Below are 23,038 nucleotides of genomic sequence, written 5' to 3'. Positions count from 1 at the left end.
TGATACTTGTAAAGAACAACCTTTGATGATATGTGGGCATGTAGGGCCTATAAAATCAGAGTGTAAGTGATTTGCCTATGGAAACATAGCAAAAACACGATTTTTAATTGGAGACACCTCTAAATCATATCAAAATTGATTTATTTTTGGCGAAAGTTCTTAAATTCACACCTAGAACCAAAATCTGAGCTGGCCCACGTATATTTCAAAACTTTTTTAAAATGTGGAGAGGTCTAATACACACACAGACATTTTCCGATCTCGACGAACTGAGTCGAACGGTATATGACAAACGGCCTTCCGGGCCGAGCTTGATGATGTTCAGAATGATTGCATAACCTTTCTATATGAGAAAGGCAAAAATAAGCTAGAAATCTTGCTACTCTCCATGGTTGACATGCTTACAAAATATATTCATGTACGTTTCATATAAAATTCAGCTTGCTTTTAAAGAAAATGATGCTCGTTTTTCTTGCGTTTTCTTAATGTTCAATGATTTTTTTCCAAATTTCAGTAGAATTTGATTCTTTGAACTAAAGGTACAACACTAAACAGCCGAAAGTGTCCTGCGCCCCGAGTGACTGTTTGGTTTTTGCACGTAGGAGTTTTCCGCAAAAGAAAAACGCGCATATAGTTGAAATGCATACCGAATGCTTGTTCATAGCGGTAGTCATATTTATTAGAATGTACATAAATGCATTTTGATACATCTGCTACTTTTCAAAGTATCTAAGGCAATTGCACCGTGGCTTTTTAATAGGGAGCATCGTGAGCATATTATTTCTGCAGTTGAAATAGCATCTTTCATCTCCACTTGCGTTTTTCACGAAGGAATCGTTCCAGTTTTGAAGATTTTTCAAGCATTGAAGATATCTTTTGGTCCTAATGGCCAACAGTTTGTCGCGTAGGAGGACGAAAAACGCGTGTCCAACGCTGAGCAGCGCGTGCAAGAGGTTACTATAGTGAGGCAAATGGCCCGTCGACAACATCGAATTGACATTCTTGGCGTGGCACAGTGGGGCGAAACTGAAAAAAGACGGTCAAAAGTCTTTCCTGAGTTTCACAGATGTTTTCATGCTTTTATGTCTTCAGGAAAGTTTCCTAGGACTACATCTCACATCCTTTAGGATAAGCACCTTAAAATTTTCTTAAGGTGCAAGTGTCACTTAAAAAAGAAATTTTTTAGCTCGACAACCAAAAAATTTTTTTTGCACGGAATCTTGTAGAGCAATTTATTTTAAACAACTTTGAAGAACATGTCTGCCATCTATATATTTTTCCTTAAGAGATATGTACGTTGCACCTTAAAATCAATTTTTCAACTTTCTCTTCTACAACTTAATTTTTTCTACATTTGTATATTCTAGAAAGTTTTAGATACCGTCAAAACACACAACTTTTCTGAAGACTCCAATGATGTATAACATGTGTATTGGAATTTAAATCGATTTTTCCTTAAAAAATACTCTTTTTCATTACAAAATTTCTCAAAATTGTGAAACTTTGTGAACCAAAACTCAGCATGATTAGATTCGTCATGTTATGTAGTAAATGTAAGCGAAGTATAACAATCCGGACTTTTCGGGTTTTTTAGTTTTCCTACATTTTTATACTGTATAATGTATGGATATTTCGCAGAATCTATAGAGCGGGCGTTAGTAAATCAACACGTAATAATACAGAATACTACACTCAATGCAAAATATATCTTCTATTAGCAACAATCAACATGTAAAAACAATGAAAGTGTATGAAGCACTTATTATACATTAGAAATATTTTATATTGAACTAGCCAATACCCGCCGCGTGTTGCTGCGACTTTCAACGAAATAGGAGTAAACACAATTTGTTCCGAAGCGCCATGGCAGATAATCCCCAACTAATAGCACACAAACACGCTCCATAACAAATGTCTATTACGTATAAATTTTTAGGGCAATCGGTTAAGCCTTTTGGGAGTCCATAAATCACATACATACAAACATTGACTTTTATATATATAGAAGAAGATGACTAAAACGATTAATCTTGGAAAGATTACATAATTTTGGTATTATCCCTCTCATTCTTCGTTCCAGTTACTCAAAAATCCACAAAACGCAAGCTCTGAGAGTGATTCAGAATGATATGTGCTTTGATGTGTGTTTTATTTTATTTTCAATAATTCACAACAAAATATTCATATTACTAATGCTATAAATAATTGGATTGCTGTTAAGTGTGTAATGTACCCGCGTAAAAAGCAATTTGGGCGTCCTTCTAATGTATAATTAGTGCTTCATACACTTCATTGTTTTTACATGTTGATTGTTGATAATAGAAGAAATATTTTGCATTGAGTTTAGTATTCTGTATTATGACGTGTTGATTTACTAACCCCCGCTCTATAGATACTGTGAAATATCCATGCATTATACAGTATAAAAATGTAGGAAAACTAAAAAACTCGAAAAGTCCGGATTGTTATACTTCGCTTACATTTACTACATAACATGGCGAATTTAATCATGTTGAGTTTTGGTTCACAAAGTTTCACAATTTTGAGAAATTTATTAATGAAAAAGAGTATTTTTTAAAGAAAAATCGATTTAAATCCCGGTACACATGTCATACATCATTGGAGTCTTCAGAAAAGTTGTGTGTTTCGACGGTATCTAAAACTTTCTAGAATATATGAATGTAGAAAAAAATTAAGTTGTAGAAGAGAAAGTTGAAAAATTGATTTTAAGGTGCAACGTACATATCACTTAAGGAAAAATATATAGATGGCAGATATGTTCTTAAAGTTGTTCAAAATAAATTTTTCTTCAAGATTCCGCGCAAAAAATAATTTTTGGTTGCCGAGCTAAAAAAAATTTTTTTTAGGTGACACTTGCACCTTAAGAAAAATTAAGGTGCTTATCCTAAAAGATGTGGGATGTAGTCCTAGGAAACTTTCCTGAAGACATCAAATCATGAAAACATCGGTGAAACTCAGGAAAGACTTTTGACCGTCTTTTTTCAGTTTCGCCCCACTGTGCGTGGCCTCAGAAGATAGTATAGCTCCAGAATAGATGACTTTATTTAGGTGGTCTATAACGCATTTTAACATTGCCCAATATTGCACAATATTAACTGGAAACTTCAAACGCTATTAACTCTAAATCTCTAAACTTTTCTAATAAGATTTAGCGGTGGCCACTTTTGTTGGATGAACCGATAGATTTGATACTCTCACCCTTTCGATTCTTTTTAGTATGACTTCTACGTGAACGATGGAATTTTTATTTTGAGTATATTTCACCACTATTTTAGACAAATCATCACAAAAACAAAACAGAATTTTGTAATTCACGAAGTTATGTAGGTTACTAAAGAAAAAGTTTTGGTTTTCCATTGCCTATGAGCCGTTATTGATTTATCGTGGCCACAGTGCATGAGGTGAACCGTGGCAACAGCTAAATCACGGTCATTTTGCAAGGTTTTTCACTGTAAAAATTACTACAAATAGCTTAAAATATGTGCTAAAATATATGGAAAAAGTATCAATAACCGATATATTAACTATAAAATAAATAATCGCGAATGTAACCTATTTTTTGAGATCCATAAAAAATAAACTACCCCTTGAAGTATTGTGTACATATATGATAGATCGAGTGCTACGTAAACCAACGACGGGGACAATTCTGTTGCATAGACTAGTATATAGCAAACCTTTGAACATATGGTCGGTGTTAAGTCAGACCGGACTAAGTGACAATATATTAATTTCGAGAAAAACGAGTTTAAAGTTTGAATCGCAGCATCTTTTACGTTATAATTGGAAATCAATTTTCGACATAATTCTTGTTTATTGTTACATGTTTCAAATCGGGTAACAGTCGAATGTAGCTGAAGGATTTTTTTATCCAGCGCTATCATTATCTCATTTTTTGCTGTTTTGCGACTTAGTCCGTTCTGACTTAACACCGATCATATAAAAGTTATGAGCCTAAAGTATTGCAATCTTTTCAATGAGTAATGTTCCGACAAATTGTTTTTCCATGGCGAGTGAAGGATGATATATTTTATTTTTATCAGCTTCAAAGGGGATGCTCTTAAAATATTCGATGAAGCTCAGATTCATTCTATTTGGAGATTGACTGAACATTGTAATAGAAATAGAACATGCTGTTTCGTTAACAAAAAGTCATGGATATCCCATGTAGTTTCGAATTCCGTAAATCATTGTCGAAAATCAAGAATTGTAGAGAACCTTTGTTACTCGCTTGAGGGGCTCCTATATTTTATTCATTAGCTTACTATCGGATTTCTCTGGCAGAGTCATGTGATTCATGTCCATGATTTCAGAATCTTGGTTACGACTTTCGTAACTTATATGCATCTTATCGTGATATTTTATTTGTGAACTTACTATCTAGTTTGACACGTGGAGCAATGTGACTCCTGTTGATGATACCAAAAGGTTTTCATGTTAATTCTCTTCGCGTTATCGTCAGAAACCCGCCAAGAAAATTCCAATGAACTTCAATGGGCTAGAATCAAACTCTGCAAAAAACTTTTTATCCTCAAAGCAAAACTTTGTTATTCTCAGACACCGCATAGTTGAAGTATATCTTCTACGGCAAGTAAATATACAATGATGCAAATTATTTCCGCCAGCGCTTACAAAATCATTATTGCCTTGGGAACTGATTACATATCAACCCAACATGGCACGTGCTAACTACTCTGTCTAGCTCGTGACGTACATATTACAAAAACATAGCTGATAGCACAAAGAACTAGAAATATCTTTTTATAAGTAGTTATCTTGACGAAAAATCATCTACACATGGAGGAGCTTATTTCTGTGATTTCTGTATCACCAGATTAGATTGTTGTTTATGTTGCAATTTAATTTCCCTCTCTGATTGAATTGTCACATAGCATCTACCTACAGCTCATAGTGAATGCGGCAAAAGCAACATCATATTGATTGGAATGCGGAAATATGATTACATCGGGGAACATTTGATCCATGGATCATTGGGTTTGAAGTAGCGATATACCGGTATTGGAAGAAGACAGGGATGAGAATATGATAACACTTGAGAAGTCAAGAAGTGAGCATGCGTTTAAATCTTCTAGCTAAATTGAAAAGAACTTGTAATTAGAAATACGTAGGAAGGGACCTTTTTGGTACTCCAATTACATTATTAGTAAAGTGGATTCTTCTGCCCTCATAAAGGTCAAATGCAAAATCTAATGATGCTTCGTAGGAGTTGAATCTATTTGTCATGAGATTGTTATTGATTTTACTATTTGAAGGAGATGCGTGGTAGTTTGATAACCAAAAGCACTATCATTCTCCATCGAAATGTAACACTTGTGAACGACAGTTCATTGACCGAATCAATCATTTATTTAGATGACAATTTGTTCATGCGAACTATTTTTTGTAAACTTTTCAGAAGAAGAATTGACGAATCCATTGAACCCAATTAATTTAACTACTAGAACTTTCGTGACCAGAAGTATATGTCAAATGGTATGTTAGCATGAATCATTTATAAGCACCGTGAACATCTAATTTTCGTGTTGATAAACGCTTCTTTGAGTAACTGATTAGACTGACTCTAGAACGTGCTCCTATATGCAGTAACGTTTATGGGTATAATAGGGTATGGAGCCCATTTTGGACCTACTTATTAGGGAGGGCTCCGCACTATTTCATTAATTATGCGGCCTACAATCAAAAAAATGCGTTTAAATTCACATGAACATCATTGCTTCGTTGTTAAGAACCAATATAACGTTAAAAATTGCTTAAGAATTGTAAAATACTTCTACTATCTCCGTTCAATGCACTGAACAAAGATGATAGACACTACTGTAATTAATGACTACAAATGGGTAGGATGATAATAAAATTAGGGCTAAAGCTTTCATTACCTCATGTTCTTTTTCAAGATACGCATCATCGTATATGGTGAAATAGTGTATGTAGTGTATGGTTATTGGAATTGGAAATAGCGTTCGATTTAAATTGATTTATTCAGTAGCTTTATTCTTAACGCAAATTTTCAAAATTTTGTCACAATTTATAAAGTTGGATGAATCTTCCTATTCTACTATATTGCCAAACCAATCATCACCGTTGTGAAATCTTGTGACAAACGCTACTTTTGAGTGAACTGAGATCAATGTAGTAGGCGGAGTTCTCGAGATGTTTTGTCTTGAATCTTCACGTTTGACAAAAAATATTTTTTTCAATCGCAAGTACTGTAATAACAAGGGATTTACAAAAAGTTATCCAAGACAGCTTTCTTAGCTTTCTGATAAATCATATTACCTCATTCTTCGCGAGACAAACGAAAAAACATGGATTTTTCTCTGCTTTTTTTATAATTGTGCTATTACGCTATTACGGTAAAATTGCACAAATCATGTCTATTGATGCCATATGCCATCACACAGGGGAATATGTTAAAATTTAATCGTATTACATATTTCCTCAAATATATTGAAAAGTTATTAATAAAAATCTGGGTGGGTCATTAAATGAGTTTATTTCGTAGTACGTATTGTAAAATGTTCATTTCAAAATCCTGATTTCAGACCCCCCCTTTTTTCTGTATCCACTCCTGTAAAATACTTTTTTTCCCAAGCTTTTTTTTAATTGGATGAATCAATTAATACATTTTTCTTGAAACTGTTAAAATTTTGGAGTGGTCAAATGAATACTTAGAGAAGTATGAATGTTTAAATGACGCATTGCGCGCAAAGCATACCGCAACCAGCTTCGCTTGCCCTTGGGTTTACCTTTAAGCATCTTTACAGCATCTTTACAAACACAACTGCAATTCACTTTACTATTTATTACATTTTGAGTTACGCTCGATTTCTGATTTTATAATCCTAATGGTTGAAATGTGTCACATGAAGAAAAGATCTTCATGTTTAATATGAAGTCTTCGTTGGGAGTAACATAGTGCAATGATTGTTCTCCATATATGGTTTTGATTTTTCTCTGCTGTTGCATAGCCCTCCGAACAACTATATATACCTGAAATATTTACCGACTAGGTGAACATTCAAGACGAAAAATTTCGAAAATTCCGCCCGCTATATTGAAATAATAAATGCGTGTCGATTTCTTGACAGCTGAACCAATACTATTTTTTTTGAAAAATAAAAATGTTGGTGACAAATTTGGGTTTCAATGCACTCTGTAGTGTGTTTTCAGAATTACTATATACTAAATTCTCGATTAAAAGAGACGAATAACCATAATATTAAAACCTCTATAATCGAAACAGAAAAACTAATGGAAAAATAACTAGATGCTCTATTTTTTGGAAAGTATTTCAAATTTCATTAAAACGACGAATAGTTTGATCACGCGAAAGCGAAGGTTCAATATGCGGGACCGTTACCTCGCCGTACCGACCGTTAAACTCAATTATTCTGGATTTTTTTAATAGTTCCTTTGCGACTACCACGAAATCTGAGGAACCTATTCACTGAGCCCAACTCATTCTTTAGCGTTCCTTACTGTTTATTATTTTCAAAAGTACAATTAATTCCACTATTTAAAAAAAATGTTTCTAAAAGATTATTTACATTTAAGTCCGCTTCACATTGAAATCAACAACAGCATTTTTGAATTGTGAACAGAAAAAAATCCGTTCATGAATTCATAAAAAAGTTCCTGAGATAATGAATAAAATATGCATGACAAATTTATTTCTCTTGAGAAAGCCCATCACCAAAGGCCGAAACGTCGGGAAGTAAGAAAGTGTTTTGATTTTTTAAAGACTGAGACAGCCAACTTCAAAATCTCCATTATCGTGATATTCTAGTCACAAGTAGCTATTTGCGTTCATTATTTCAGGATCTTAGTTTCGATTTTTGATATTATTTTCATGAGTAGTGTGATTTATGTTCATGATTTCGGCATATGATTCACGATTTTCGTAATTCTTATTTACGTTATAGTGATATATTATTCTTGAGCTCATTTTTAAATTTGATACGTGGCGTAATGTGACTCATGTTCATGATATCAGAAGTTTTCTCATGATATTCGTAATTTTTCGTTGCCTTATCGTGATATTCTATTTTTACTATCGGATACTTTACTCGGAGTAACTTGGCCATATAAACTGAATTATAAAAGTGTGACTGATCTGCGGTAGCTTGTTTTGTAAACTCTCTATAACGTATTTTAGGTGCTTAGCGCTCCTTTTCAAATGAATAACGATATTCGAGGTCCTAATAGTTTTCTTAAAACTGCTGTTCGCAGTTGCTAGCAGCTGGACATGACTACATGACTTTTCATGAAAAATCCAAATTTTGTGAAATAGTTACGTGAAATTTCATGATCATATGTAGTGTGGCATGAAATTGAAAATGAGTAAGAATATCTTCTAAACATCACAAGCACCCAAGATAGAATCACGTACTAGGAATTAAGAATTTGTTCACGTATCCATGAGTAGCATTTTACGATTTTGTAAACTATTTCGTGATCACGAATGGTCAGTCGTCTATGTTACACTAGGAATGATGAACCAGTTCACGAATACATGAATAATATTTCATGATTTTGTGAACTATTTTACAAGACTAATTCGCAGTGAATCATAAATCAGTTCACGTATTCATGAATAGTATTTACCGATTTAGTGAATTATGTCATGAGCATGAATGGTCAATCGAGACTATTATAGTAGGAACATTGAACTAGTTCACGTACATGTCTTCGTAAAACGTAAATTGTAACTACTCTATTATCATGAACTAGTTCACAATGATTGAAAGAATTCATGAATAATTTGGCATCAATTTTAATAAGTTTTGTATCATTTTGATATCACGGTGTACCTGTTTATATGGAAATTGGCTGTGTTACCGAATTGTTGAACCCATAACACCAGAACCATAAATCCGATTCAGATGAAATTTAATAGTAAGTTCTTCAACCATTCTTCCATATCCAATAAAGAAGAGCAAAGTGTTTTTTGCGCGGATTTTTGAATTAACACGATTTTACGCGTTTTTATGTGGGTTAAAAGCCTTGGTGGATAAGTGTCTTCGGAGAACGTACAAAAATTTGAAGGACCTAATCTAGATCAGTTTCAAGTTATCTTGATCAAAATCAAAGTTTGTAAAGTATGGCTAAATTATACTCGAGATAGTTTACCGAAGACTTCAAACTGACGATATGCATAGTATTGCATTGCATACCCGGAGTACTAAGGGTTGAGTTAGTCAAAGGTAGCTTTCTGTCCTTTTGTTCATTACCTACATTTATAGCTGAAGACAATTAATAAAACTGGTCGAACCAGTAAGATAGGTTGGGTAAACGTAAGCATCCCTAAACCAGATCAAATTAGATCACTTTCAACATCTCTCAATACTCTCAATATCTCTCACCAAGCACACCCGATACCGGGTAGATAAGCGCAATCATGTTGAGCAATAAAGTCAGTTATCTATCGATTATCAAGCAGTACACATGGGTTGAATTTCTACCACAACTTATACGGCAAATAAAGGTTAAGTTCAGTGAACCCGTGCTGTGTGTGAAGATCACCAAAAGAAAGCCAGTGATCGAAGGTAAAGTCTGGGCGAAGATAGTAGTTATACAGTCCACTATTCGTTTCCCCCTTCGTGCCAGAACATGGTCCTTCGAACCGGATTCGCCGGACCAGAAGATTAAAGTGAACAGTTCTGAACATAATTAGTGATTTGTTCGATCACAGTAGTTGCCCGCGATTCGGCGGCGTCATAAAGTTGCCTCAGAAAGGCAGTGTGATAACGTGGTCACAGTGCTATATAAAAAACGAACAATAGTACATGTGACAATTGATCGTCGTGATCCTCGTGTGGTTTTGGCGCGTTCATCCAGTGGCATTGTGCTGCTACTACCAATTGTTCTGCTGGTAGCGTCACCACGGAGGGAAAAACGTGTGAAGCGTTGGATGCTGTTTCGGATCAACCGTCGGTGGAAGTGAATTCGTTCTGTTGTTGGACTATCGGATCGGCAGGCTGCTGATTACCTCATCGTGTCATCAGAAATTGGAAAAATTGCTTCTGTTAAGTATACTGCATGTGGGTAGTGCATGTTTGTGTGGCTTGGGTTGCATGTATTGGGTTGAGATTATGTGTGAGATTGGTCGATAAAGATTGGAAAAATGATTTTTGAGTTTTTTTCCGGAAATTGTGATCTGGGTTGAGTTCGATTTCCTTTGAAGTTATAACTGGTTTCGCCATTGCGATTTTTCGAAGGTTTGTTGTATTTCTCCGTTACAAGCTTGCTCTCGGCTGTCAATCAGATGATATTCGGCTGTCAATCGCGCGTTGTGGGACGTCGAGTTGATTAATTACGATACGAAAAATGCCAGTTCCAGCGTCCAAGGCAGTGAATAGTGAATGAAAAGTGCAAAAGTGAAATTAAAAATACTAAAGCCAAGTTTTCAGTACCGCGGTGTGATCTCATAATTGACAGTGGCGTGCATAAACTGAATCTAAATCAAGGTGAACATTCATAAACTTATTCTAGTTATTTAGTGAATTTATAAGCAGTACTGTAAACTTGCAAGTGATTCTTATCAAGTGTGTGCGAAAATGGATGAGCTCAAGGAGCTGAAGAAGCAAGAAAAGCAGTTGCATGGATCCATCAAGGCTTTGGCGCGTTTCGTCGAAAGATTCCAGAGGGATAGGCAGGAAAACCAAATCGATGTTCGGCTGGAGACTCTGGAGAACGCTATGCGTAAATTCTACACCGTTCGCCGAAAAATAGAACTGGTCATCGAGGAGGAGGATGAAAAACCCGAAGTGAAAGGTTCCGTCGAGGACCGAGCGCTGCGAATGGAGGCGCTAGCAGTGAAACGTGAAGACGAGTTCGATGAAGCTATACGTGTTGTTGAGGAGCAATATTACGAAATAAAGTCAGCTTTGATTGCATTGCGTCCGAAGAAAGTTGATCCTATTAGGCAGCCAAATGCAGTTGATAATGCAATTGCTGATCAGCCAGTTTCCCGAGTAAAACTCCCGGACATCAAGCTTCCGTCATTCAATGGGAAAATCAAGGATTGGACAAGCTTTCGCGATACTTTTCGCAGTCTGATCCACAACAATCGACAATTGACAGACATTGACAAGTTCACATACTTGCGATCATCGGTTTCAGGCGAAGCATTCCAGGTGATAAACTCGGTTGACCTGTCGGCCGATAACTATGAGGTGGCCTGGAAGGTGCTGGAGAAAAGGTACGAGAACAAGAAACTGATCGTCAAGGCCCATCTGGATGCGCTTTTTGCTATTGAACCGATGAGGAAAGAAAACTGCGAGTCACTAAATCATCTGATCAGTGAATTTGACAAGAATCTGCTTATGTTACAGAAAATTGGAGAGCAAACAGATAATTGATCGACTATTCTCGCACATATGGTATACACTCGTTTGGATTCGATGACTCTTCGACAGTGGGAGTCACACCATAACTCCAAGGACGTTCCCAAGTATGAGAGTTTGATGGAGTTCCTGAGGGACCAATGCTCGGTTCTTCAGTCGATTGCTCCTAATAAATCCAACGACGGTGAAGGAAGACGACCAAGGTTATCCGTCACGCATACTTCGTTGCAATATCAACGTCGGTGCTTATTTTGTGATGAATCGTTCCATTTACCTTTCAAGTGCAACAAACTACAAGGAATGTCCATAGCTCAACGTGTTGAAGAGGTCAACAAAAAGCGTCTATGTAGAAACTGCTTGACGGTGGGTCATTTCGCTGAAGGCTGTACTAGAGGCTGCTGCAATCGCTGTGGTAAACGACATCATACTATGCTTCATTTCGAGAGTTCAGCATATGTTGTTCGCCAGTCTAAGCCCTCCCATCCACAAGCTAATCCTCCCTCCGTCCCACAGCCGCCTGTTCGGACACAAGCAACAAACCAACAACAACAAAAACACAGCCGTTCGAAATCGCAAAACCAGACACAAACATCACTCACTCAACCAGACGCACAAGCACAACCAACAACTTCATACCCCGTGATCCAATCTCGCTCACAACACACTCACCCACAACCCCCCACACAACAAAACACAGTCGCCCTTAAAGCAGTGGAACTCCCACGCTCCAATTTTGAACCAACAGTGCTGATGTCAACAGCAATCGTTCGAGTCATAGATCAGCGGGGAAATACTGCGTTCGCCAGAACACTGCTGGATTCATGTTCGGAGTTTTGTTACATGACCAGCAGCTTTACCAAGAAGTTAAAGTGCCGCGAAACTCCTGATTTTCTGAAGGTGCAAGGAATTGGTAACAGCAGCATAATGTCGACCAAGTTTGTGGAGGCTAACGTTCAACCAAGAAGCCCGTCTGTATCGTCGTATGAAGCAAAAATGCAGTTCCACGTGTTGCCGAGAATCTCACCAACACTTCCGCTCAAGCCAGTTCAGGCCGATCTGCTGAAGTTTCCTGCGCAGCTGTTGTTGGCGGATCCAAGATTCTGGGAGCCCGGTCCGATCGATATGATAATTGGAGCGGAATTCTACTTCGACCTACTGTTGGAAGGAAAGCAGAAGGTGTCTGAAAATGGTCCAACGTTACAAGAGACAGTATTCGGTTGGGTAGTGTCAGGCAAGGTTCCAAATCGGTCAAATAGTATACCCACAACGACAAGCTACGTCAGCTCAACTATTGACCTACAGGAGATGATCGCAAAGTTTTGGGAACTGGAGACATGCCATGTGAATAGAACTCACTCTGTTGAGGAGACAGCTTGCGAAGATCTGTTCAACAAAACGACGTTTCGCGATCAAAATGGCAAGTTCGTGGTGACTCTCCCCAGGAAAGAACATGTAATCGAACGGTTGGGAGATTCCCGCAATATCGCTATGAAACGGTTCATCGGACTGGAGAAGCGTTTCAGTATCAATTCGGCTCTGAAGGCGATGTACAAAGAATTCATCCACGAGTACATCCTGATGGGCCACATGAAGGAGGTAAATGCGGAGCAAAGCTGCACCGATCCTGTGTATTATATGCCGCACCATGCAGTATTGCGACCCGACAGTACAACTACCAAGCTGCGAGTTGTCTTTGACGCATCATGCCGCACTTCGACTGGAGTCTCACTTAATGATGCACTGATGGTGGGACCAGTTGTCCAGGACGATCTGATGAGCACTATTCTACGATTCCGTCGTCATCGCATCGCAGTCATTGCTGACGTTGCTAAAATGTATAGGATGGTTCAGGTCCAAGAGGTAGACAAACATCTGCAACGCATCCTTTGGCGAGACACGCCGGAAGAACCGATCAAAACTTTCGAACTGCAAACCGTCACCTACGGCACCGCCAGTGCACCATATCTAGCTACGAGATGTTTGAAGAAGCTTGGAGAAGACAGTGTATCGACACATCCGATCGCAGCTCGAGTTGTACAGGAGGATTTTTATGTCGACGATATGTTGTCGGGAGCCGACAGCACTTCCGAAGCAAAAATGTTGGTGACTGAGGTCATGCAGCTAACCGACTCAGCTGGATTCATTTTAAGGAAGTGGAACTCTAATTCTACAGCGCTTCTGTCAAACCTTCCAAGGCATCTATGCGATGAACGCTCTGTATTAGAGTTAGATTCGTCGACCTCAACTGTGAAGACATTGGGGCTTCGCTGGGATACGAGTACAGATGAATTCTGCTTCACTTTCCCAGAATGGAGGTCAAGCTCAACGGCAATCACTAAGCGCAGCATTCACTCCGACGCTGCGTGCTTATTCGACCCGCTAGGATTAGTAGGTCCTGTGGTGGTGCAAGCAAAGATATTTATTCAAAAGCTGTGGTTGCTGAAATGTGACTGGGACGAGCCACTGAATGAATCGCTACAAAATTTATGGAATGAATACAAGCAGAATTTGATGGCGTTAGAGTCATTAGTAATTCCCCGGTGGATTGGATTTAGCAAAGAGTGTTTGTCAGTTCAGCTACATGGTTTTTGTGACGCTTCAGAAGTTGCATATGGTGCCTGCTTGTATCTTCGTTGCATCTCATCCGACGGTACCATCTCCGTTCGGTTGATCATGTCAAAGTCGAGGGTGGCCCCTCTAGAAAATCTCAAGCGGAAAAAGAAGAAAATGACTATCCCGCGGCTGGAGCTGTCCTCGGCTCTCTTGCTGAGTCATTTATATGAGAAGAACAACCAAGTTCACTCTGGGCTTGATGCGTATTTCTGGACTGATTCGATGATAGTAAAGCATTGGTTGGAATCGTCACCTTCTCGCTGGCAGGTCTTCGTAGCGAATCGGGTATCGGAGATCCAGCACCTTACCAAAGATGGAGTATGGGGTCACGTAGCAGGGAGCGAGAATCCTGCTGACCTGATATCTCGTGGAATGTCACCAGCTCAGCTCCAGTATCAAACGCTCTGGTTTGAAGGTCCGATTTGGTTATCTCAAGAACAAGGTTTCTGGCGACATTCAGAAGAGGTACTCACGGAGAAGTTTGATTCATCGTTGTTAGAAGAACGTTCGTCAGTAGCACTTCCGGCACAAGCGCTACCTCCTAGTGAGATATTTGCATTGCGATCCTCGTTTCCGGACCTAGTAAGGCTCGTAGCGTACCTTCTTCGGTTCAAGCACAACGCGCAGTGCAGCAATAAACAGTCCAGGAGAATTGGATTCCTTTCCCTCCAGGAACAGGAGGACGCTACGTTAAATTTGGTTCGTGTATCCCAGCAAGAAAGCTTCTCAGCAGAATTGCAAGATCTTGCAAAGAAAAGATTCGTGAAAGATTCGTCTTCAATAATATCACTCAACCCTCAACTAATCGACGGCGTGATGCGCGTCGGCGGCCGGCTTGCTAAGGCAGTCATGTCACAAGAGCGAAAACACCCGTACATCCTACACCACAGCCATCCGCTAGCAACGATGATCGTCAGGTACTACCACCAAAGGCTGTTTCATGCGGGACAGCAATTACTCATCTCGTCAGTGCGGGGCAAGTTCTGGCCAGTTCACATACACAGTTTGGCGAGGAAGGTGATTCACGACTGCATTCCGTGTTTCAGAAACAAACCAAAAATCTCTGAGCAAATTATGGCAGACCTTCCTTCGGCAAGAGTCAACCCCGCGCCACCGTTCCTGAAGGTCGGAGTAGACTACTGCGGTCCTTTCCAGATTAGTTATCCAAATCGACGAGCGCGTCCTGTAAAATGCTATGTGGCGATATTTGTTTGCCTAGTCGTGAAGGCTGTCCATTTGGAGTTGGTTTCGGACCTAACAACGCAAGCGTTTCTAGCGGCACTGAAACGTTTCGCTGCTCGGCGCGGCAGGCCTCAACTGATAATGTGTGACAATGCAACAACATTTGTCGGAGCTAAACGTGAGCTCACAGAGCTGCATCGACTCTTCCACAGTCAACAATTCCAGGAAACTATAGTCAAGGACACGAGCGATGACGGCATCGAGTTTCGTTTCATCCCCCCACGCACACCAAACTTCGGCGGCCTGTGGGAAGCGCAGGTCAAAAGTTTCAAGAGTCATTTTCGGAAAACAATCGGAATCAGAGTGCTAAACGTAGATGAAATGACTACTGCATTGACGCAGATAGAAGCGGTTTTGAACTCCCGACCACTCACGCTGGTCAGTAGTGACCCCACCGATTATGAAGCATTGACGCCTGGTCACTTCCTGGTGCAGCGTCCACTAACAGCTATCCCAGAGCCAGATTTGCAGGAAGTACCAAGCAACCGCTTGACCATATGGCAGAAAGCCCAATGTTTAACACAGCAGATTTGGAAGAAGTGGTCTACGCAGTATCTCTCTGATCTACACAACCGCACAAAGTGGACCAAAGAACGAAATAATATATCAAATGGTTCAATGGTCCTACTTAAAGAAGAAAACGCACCCCCTCTGAAATGGCATTTGGGTAGGGTCATCAAAATATTTAGCGGTTCTGATGGCAACATTCGCGTTGTCACCATACGCACTAAAGACGGATGCTTCGATAGAGGAATCTCGAAGGTCTGTCCGCTTCCCATCCGGGACAACGAAGTAAATAATCAAAATTCTGACCAATAAACACTCGCTGAGTGTGTATCGATGCAACTGCGTCAAAAAGTTAGGCAAAGGCTGATATCGTCAGCTGAGTATCATCATTATGAAGGCATAAATATACAGTTGGTAAAAGGTCTGTTCGGTATGGTCTGTCTGTACTTGTTTGTAATCGTCTCTACAAGTTATCACTGTGAACGTCTCGGCGTACAAGCGTCGGCGTTGACCAAAGGGGTCATCGCATGGTTTAAGGCATATTAATCACATCGTTGTCGTTGGTAGCACAACAGTTCTCGCAAGGTCACTACTATTTCACTTGGAGGAAGCCATGGAAACCCTCCAACACCTTAGGCAGTTCGGTTGGCAATGAGCTTGGCCAGCTCATCACATCGATCGACATTCCTAAGGCAAGGCAACAAGGGTGGTCACTCGACCACAATCGCATCTACGCAGCTGGATAACTACGACCCAGGTTCACACTCTACGGAGAATTCTCAGGCGCCAGCATTGCCTGGGTCGGTAAGTTGTTCCGGTTTACACAAATTTCTATTCAGTTCACTACATCCAGTCCTTTTCGAGGAAATCATCACCACCTAAAAATTTGCATCTACAATGAGCCAAGTAACAAGGAAGGAAGATAAGCATCAACCGATGCACCAGCATGTCCAAAACCATATCCGATCAGAGGAGCAGATCCACACACAACGATTCAGAATCAACTCAGCGACCCATTGACGTCATCCGAAAGAACGTGTATTCTACGAAACCAATCGACGAAGAAGTATTCAGCACTGCACGCAGCAGCATATCAACATCCCAATCATCACGAAGCAGCACAATCAGGCATCTAGTAGCAGCATAACCATGCGAACAAGCGTGGTATTACGCATCACCGTCAGGAGGCGGTACAGAATCGGTATCATCGAGCAGCAGTACAGTGTTTCGATCTAAAGATCAATCAAAAAATGAATTAAATTGTGAATTGAAACAACATTTTTAGTAACATTAAGTAAATAGTAGCAGCTAGTTTAGACAACATTAAGCAAGTTCAGTTTTCTATTGAAACTCGTCTGGTTTCAAGGCGGCCGGCATGGTCGAACCAGTAAGATAGGTTGGGTAAACGTAAGCATCCCTAAACCAGATCAAATTAGATCACTTTCAACATCTCTCAATACTCTCAATATCTCTCACCAAGCACACCCGATACCGGGTAGATAAGCGCAATCATGTTGAGCAATAAAGTCAGTTATCTATCGATTATCAAGCAGTACACATGGGTTGAATTTCTACCACAACTTATACGGCAAATAAAGGTTAAGTTCAGTGAACCCGTGCTGTGTGTGAAGATCACCAAAAGAAAGCCAGTGATCGAAGGTAAAGTCTGGGCGAAGATAGTAGTTATACAGTCCACTATTCGTTTCCCCCTTCGTGCCAGAACAAAAACTCTTTGATAAAATCTGAAATTAAGCCAACCCTTTTATGAAAATTGTTTTAATTACTCCGATCAATTAAAATTTAAAACAAACATCAGAATTGAATCTAGTACTGCATTGTATCGGACTCCCCTATCATTTCAGTTTTCCTTCTTATTCTTGTTTGATGCAGTGATGTTTTCACAGCGACTCAACTTTACACATTTTGTCTTCTTATTTGTAAATAAAGCCCACCAAAAATATGAATTTTATTTTGCCCCTAATTCCAAATTTGGCATAATTTATCAAACTAATTCTCGAAGTTACAATATAGTGATGGCTCGTTTTTATCAGCCTTGTATTTTAAATGCATTTTTGGCTGAAAATATGTGGACAGTGACAAAATATTTTTTCATTCTTTTTAATGATTCGATGCTGCTAAAATATTGTTCTTTAGTCTCCAAACATAGCCTCAAAAACACTTCTTATTATCTAATATAAATTATTCTCAAAGGGTTCCTTCAGTGAAAAATTAAATAAAAAATCGGTGGTTTTATTTTGGCATATTTTGCATCCATAAAATATGAAAGATATGTCTAAGAAAGGATATAGCTTGGTTCGTCTGCTGAAGGCCATCAGACGGATTTTCATGCGAGTTTGATAAAATCTAGTCAAAAAGCTGACAAAATCTAGGCCAGACAACTGTATTACTGTGTAATTCTTCTGCGCAGTGTCATAGACTCAACATTTTAAAAACGCAATCGCGGGCTAAAATTACGTGATTTATGAATTTCCACCTCAAAAAATTTAAAATTCAAATAAATTAAAATTAAATGTTTAAGTATATTATTTCTTATGCTCATAAATGTTGGGGTCGTGTAATTGATTTTTCCAGGTGCGACAAATGTTTTATTAGAGGCTTTGGCTACAAACAAACATTTGTTGTACAATAAATTTAATGCCATTAATGAAAGCTGTTCGTAAGAGCTTTCATTTGGTAGCCACCCTAGTCGCGATAGGGAAAGCTAATTTTCGCCACGGCGGCGATTCCGCTTTCGAAATGAGCTCCAAACCAGCTGACTGCTGAGTGCCGTTCAATTATAATCTACGGTGCGCAGTAACTGTCTCAGGCTGTGAGAGCAACCGAGCCAACAGCAACAACGGTGTAACGCATTATCAGCGGAACCGAGTGCCAGTCAGTGTGGTGTGAAAAATCACATGATACGGTTCGGTTCGGCTGTAGCTTTGGTTGTAGAGCGTAGCGTACGGCGCTTTTCCAGTGCTAATGTGACAAATGTTGCCGCATGGTGTTTTGTCGATAAGAACGGCGCAAGAGAATAGGAAAACAACTGATGTTAGCGTAATGCAGTCGCGGCGAGGAAGCTGTTGTTTCCGTGGATAGGATAGACGGTAAACACAATACATTGTACGGTTTGATATGTTACGCGATTGGCGAATAACGAGTGCTAAGTATTGACCCAATTTTCCACGCCTAAGTGAAATGTCAACAATGGGTTATCCATACAAGTGTATTGATTGAGAAAGTCCTGTGGGTGGAGTGCTGTCGGAAATTATGTCAAGTGATTAGTACAATGTAGTAGCGTTAGGTGCATTGGTGTAGAAAGCAATCGCAATAATTTGTTCTGGGGGTTTGAATAGACACACGAGCATTGTTGATTCATCATGGATAAGGACCCGCTAATAATTCCGGCAAACAGGTACAAATTTATTGTAATGCGATTTCCATGTATTGAAAGCCATATGTGTGGTTTTCAATAAACTTTCAGAACGATTGTAAAACAAATGGATAAATGTGGAAAATATTGTATTGAGGAATTAATGGGCCAATGTTAATGGATTAAAATAAATTACCAACGCTGCAAATGTTTGCGGTCGTTTTAGGATTCAAATGGAAAGAGTCAATTCTGCCGGTACCGTAGTCATCGTGTTATCTAGTTCGCTATTTCTGCAACAGCAAATGGAGTGCTCTTCAGAAGGCTAGTGTTACCAAGCGAATTGTTGGTATCATTACCAGAGGGGAGTTTGTTAGCATATTGTATACCACAGTAATAATTATGGCATTAGTTCGATGCTGTTCGGTTCAGAATATGAGTGTGTTCTTTATTTTACCGTTCGGTGTTTTATTCATTCTAGGTGGTACTTTAAAACGTATCTATTTTCCAAACGAACATCTGCTGAGATTAAGAAAGTGATTACAAATTTAAATTGGAGCTAAAAATTTTCTTTAATTTTTATTTAAATTAATAGTAAAAGTCCACAACCAGGTCTGCTGGCCAGTTAGCACGTTGGAAATTTTTGGGAAGTTTTAAGTCTAACAAAAAATATTTGTTAAATTTCGAACATGCATATTTTTATCTGTTTTACATAGGGTGATGAGCCTATTTTCACCATACTAAGCAAGGTGCCTCACTAATTCGGTAATTTCTTGTCTTACAATCAATGGAATGCGTAAAAATTGACATGAACCGCTTTGCTTCGTTGTTAAGAACCAATACAATAACACAAATGCGTTGAAAACAGTAAAATTCTCGTGTTTGAGCACAATGAAAACTCGAATCGAGTGCCCCTATTGTTGCGCTACCATTTGACTCAATGCGTTGAACAAAGATGGCAGACACTGCTCTAACCAACGGCTTCAAATGGGTAGGGTGATAATAGAACCATGGTGCAAATAGGCTCATCACCCCATTAAAGATTATACAATTGCTTGGTGGTCAAATATATTTTTGATAGAAGTTGATGACTGGATCTCAGTAGGCGCAAATCAGGTTGAGTCCGTTCCACGTATATTCGAAATCTGAAGCGTGTGTGTCAATAGGCTCATTACCATACGTACCTACAAATAGCCGAAAACATATCGTGAGCCCAGTCGTGAGTAGACTAGATCCACCGCCGGGGAATAGACCGAGTAGATCGCGTCTAATAGCTAGCAATGGGCCGTTGGGGCGCCAGTGAACAGGAAGCTACGCTCCACCTGGAATCGCTGGATGGACCACAGCACTTACTGGCTGGCCTGTTATGTAGGCTAGGTCCACCGCCGAGGACTAGATCGACTAGATCGGAACGAAGCGGGGATCTAAATGACTCACAAAAACGAACATCGGTATCGGGAGCAAGCCACCGCTGGGGAATTTACAGTACTGTAGATTCGCCGCCAAGGACTGTATCGTAACAAAAATGGTAGCTGATTGGCTTACGAATCAAACTCCGGTAACGAGAAAAATTCCGCGGCCGGGTAACTCTCAGTAGGAGTAGTGGTAAATCACCTCCGAATAATATCCGAGTAAATCTCGATAAAGCTGGTAGCTAAATGGCTCAAGGAAGCTGTTGTCGGTTTTGGGAGGAACTCCTCCGTCGGGGAACTATCGATCGGAGCAGGATGAGTTCACCGTCGGGGACTATCCAAGTAGATCATGATAAGGCCGGGAGCTGAATGACTTACGAAAACATGGAGTAAATGGCTCACGGAGTCAGCACCTACACGGCTCACGGGGACGAGAGCTAAATGGCGCCGTTACAGATGGAGACAAGAAGCAAGAGAAGAGTCGAGAGTTAAATCAAAGGTCGAGCCATTCCATGACCCAAATTAGTCTCCGAGATAGAGTAGAAGAAAGAGGAAGCTTTTCTATTCTATTCTACTATATTCTAACCCTTACGCAGCCAGTATTGAAAAGCATCCTGGAAAACACTGCAGTTATTCTGTAGTGTTTTTCTTGTCAATATTAATATTTGAAGCATATTTTATGTCGCAAATATTAAAACGGCCAGGCCTACTGTGCAGAGTTGGGTTTGAAGATGTTTCAAAATTAGACGGCAATTAAATTATTTATTTGATGAATAAGTCAATTAACGAATTGTTTTGAATCTTAAAGGAGGAAGAAACGAGGACAACCGTACCGACCGTTTCAGTTTGAAGGGGAAATGATAATAATAATAATCATAAAAATCGTTGGGAGTGACTTGGCTAAGAAGGTTAATGTCATTCCTTTGGTCCTTTGTGATGGGACAGAGGTATTTACACCTTGTCCTGGCTAATAAGCCTTCGTTAAAGCGCCTTTACTCGCTCTTAATTTGCGGCCGAGGAATCCGGATGTTTTTCCGAACTATTCTGGCTACTGTTGAAAACTGGAAAATCTGACCATCTGCGCTATAATACGCACTATCTCCGACATGAGGGATTAGCACTAAACAAGCGAAAAAACGACTGCCGCTGGTCGAACCCTCCAGCGCTCAACTGCCATAATAATATTAACGAACGAACCAACAATCTTTTAGAAAATGGCAAATAAATCTGACTTACGTGTAATAAGATCATCCAGAATGCTGTTATCTGCATCTATCGTGATGGCGGCCTTGATCCCCACAAACAGAATACTCACGATTTTCTGGATTCCAGTTGTAGTTGATGTTGCACTCAATCGAGCTCAGGAGATCTCTTATCATGCCAGCCATCGCTTCAAACATTTGTTTGAATGTCAAACACTCCGGAGTGAACGGCTTTGTCGGGTTCAACAACACCTGTAGGAGGTCACCGGAATGAACCAGTTCCGGGTTTGCCAATTTTGAGAGGATTGCCTGAGGTTGGGCCGCTTGCGAGTGGTCTGTGGTCGTATCTCCTCGAACTCAGTTCGCTTTGGGCACGAACTTCTAAATTCAAAATGGTTCTCTTCATCAGCTGAGTTGTTGAAGAGCAGCGAACGGAAAACTTTATATTCTCAAAAACGTGTCAGGAGCCACAGAAGAAAGAGGAAACTTTTTAAACCTTACTATATAAAAAAACTCCGTCACCCCTGAATTTTTCCACAAGCATGAAAATAATTTAATCTTTCCCAATTCGCACACTCATGAGCAGTACACAAATGTCGTAACCTGCAGTATATAGCTCAATTCAAACTCACCCTACCAACCAATCCTTCCCAGCCACATTGCTAATCATTGAGTGTACACGACTCTAACATATCGCACACACTAAGGAAACGGGTGCAAGTTGTACACGGTTTAACTGTGTGCGGTGCAGAAATACCATAGCGTCTTCCGCTTATTGTGCTGTCCGGACGACATAGTCATGGTGTTGCTCGTTTGGAATGCAACCATCGGCTCATTCAAACAGACATGTGGCACCACTATTGATAATCATTTGTTTGAATCGCTAGGTGTTCTGCTCGGAATATGTGAGTTTTAACTTTTTCCGATATCTATGCATTTTCACGGCTTTTTCAATAGTGTACTATTGAAATAAATAAAATCTATAGCAATAGAGCCCAATTTCATGTGATCTCGATTTGTTTGGTGGTTAGAAGACGTCCATTAATAACAAAGATATTAGCGTTCAAAATAGTGACGCAAAAACTAGCCATCGTTTGATTTTGGATATTAGCTCCTAATACTGCAGTAAGACTTCTCAAAGTCAAAAAATGAAACGAATACATGACAGAAAAAAGCTATGTCTGCATTATTAATCATCCAGTGCCCCGAAAAGGGTACCGATATCGTACAAGTTCCGTTAACAATTTACTATTTATAGCTCCACGTACAAAAGATATCGTATTCGATCATTATCACATGGATTTT

General features: G+C 39.5%; 1 protein-coding gene across 5 annotated transcripts in view; it reads left to right on the top strand.

The window, feature by feature from the left end:
* Positions 1 to 23,038, top strand: part of LOC131684449 (GTPase-activating Rap/Ran-GAP domain-like protein 3) — a 446,130-nt gene that overhangs the window by 48,353 nt on the left and 374,739 nt on the right. The window contains exon 1 of one of the 5 annotated variants that reach the window (XM_058967349.1): positions 18,666 to 19,164. The exons of the other annotated variants lie outside the window; for them this stretch is intronic. Within the exon in view, the coding sequence (XP_058823332.1) occupies positions 19,130 to 19,164 (35 nt within the window). The 5' untranslated portion in view covers positions 18,666 to 19,129. Of the gene's footprint in view, positions 1 to 18,665; positions 19,165 to 23,038 lie in introns of those variants that run through there. 5 annotated transcript variants of the gene reach the window in all.

This window comes from Topomyia yanbarensis, chromosome 2 (assembly GCF_030247195.1).
Source record: "Topomyia yanbarensis strain Yona2022 chromosome 2, ASM3024719v1, whole genome shotgun sequence".
NCBI classification, from domain to species: Eukaryota; Metazoa; Arthropoda; class Insecta; order Diptera; family Culicidae; genus Topomyia; species Topomyia yanbarensis.
This window is presented reverse-complemented; position numbering and strand designations above follow the sequence as displayed.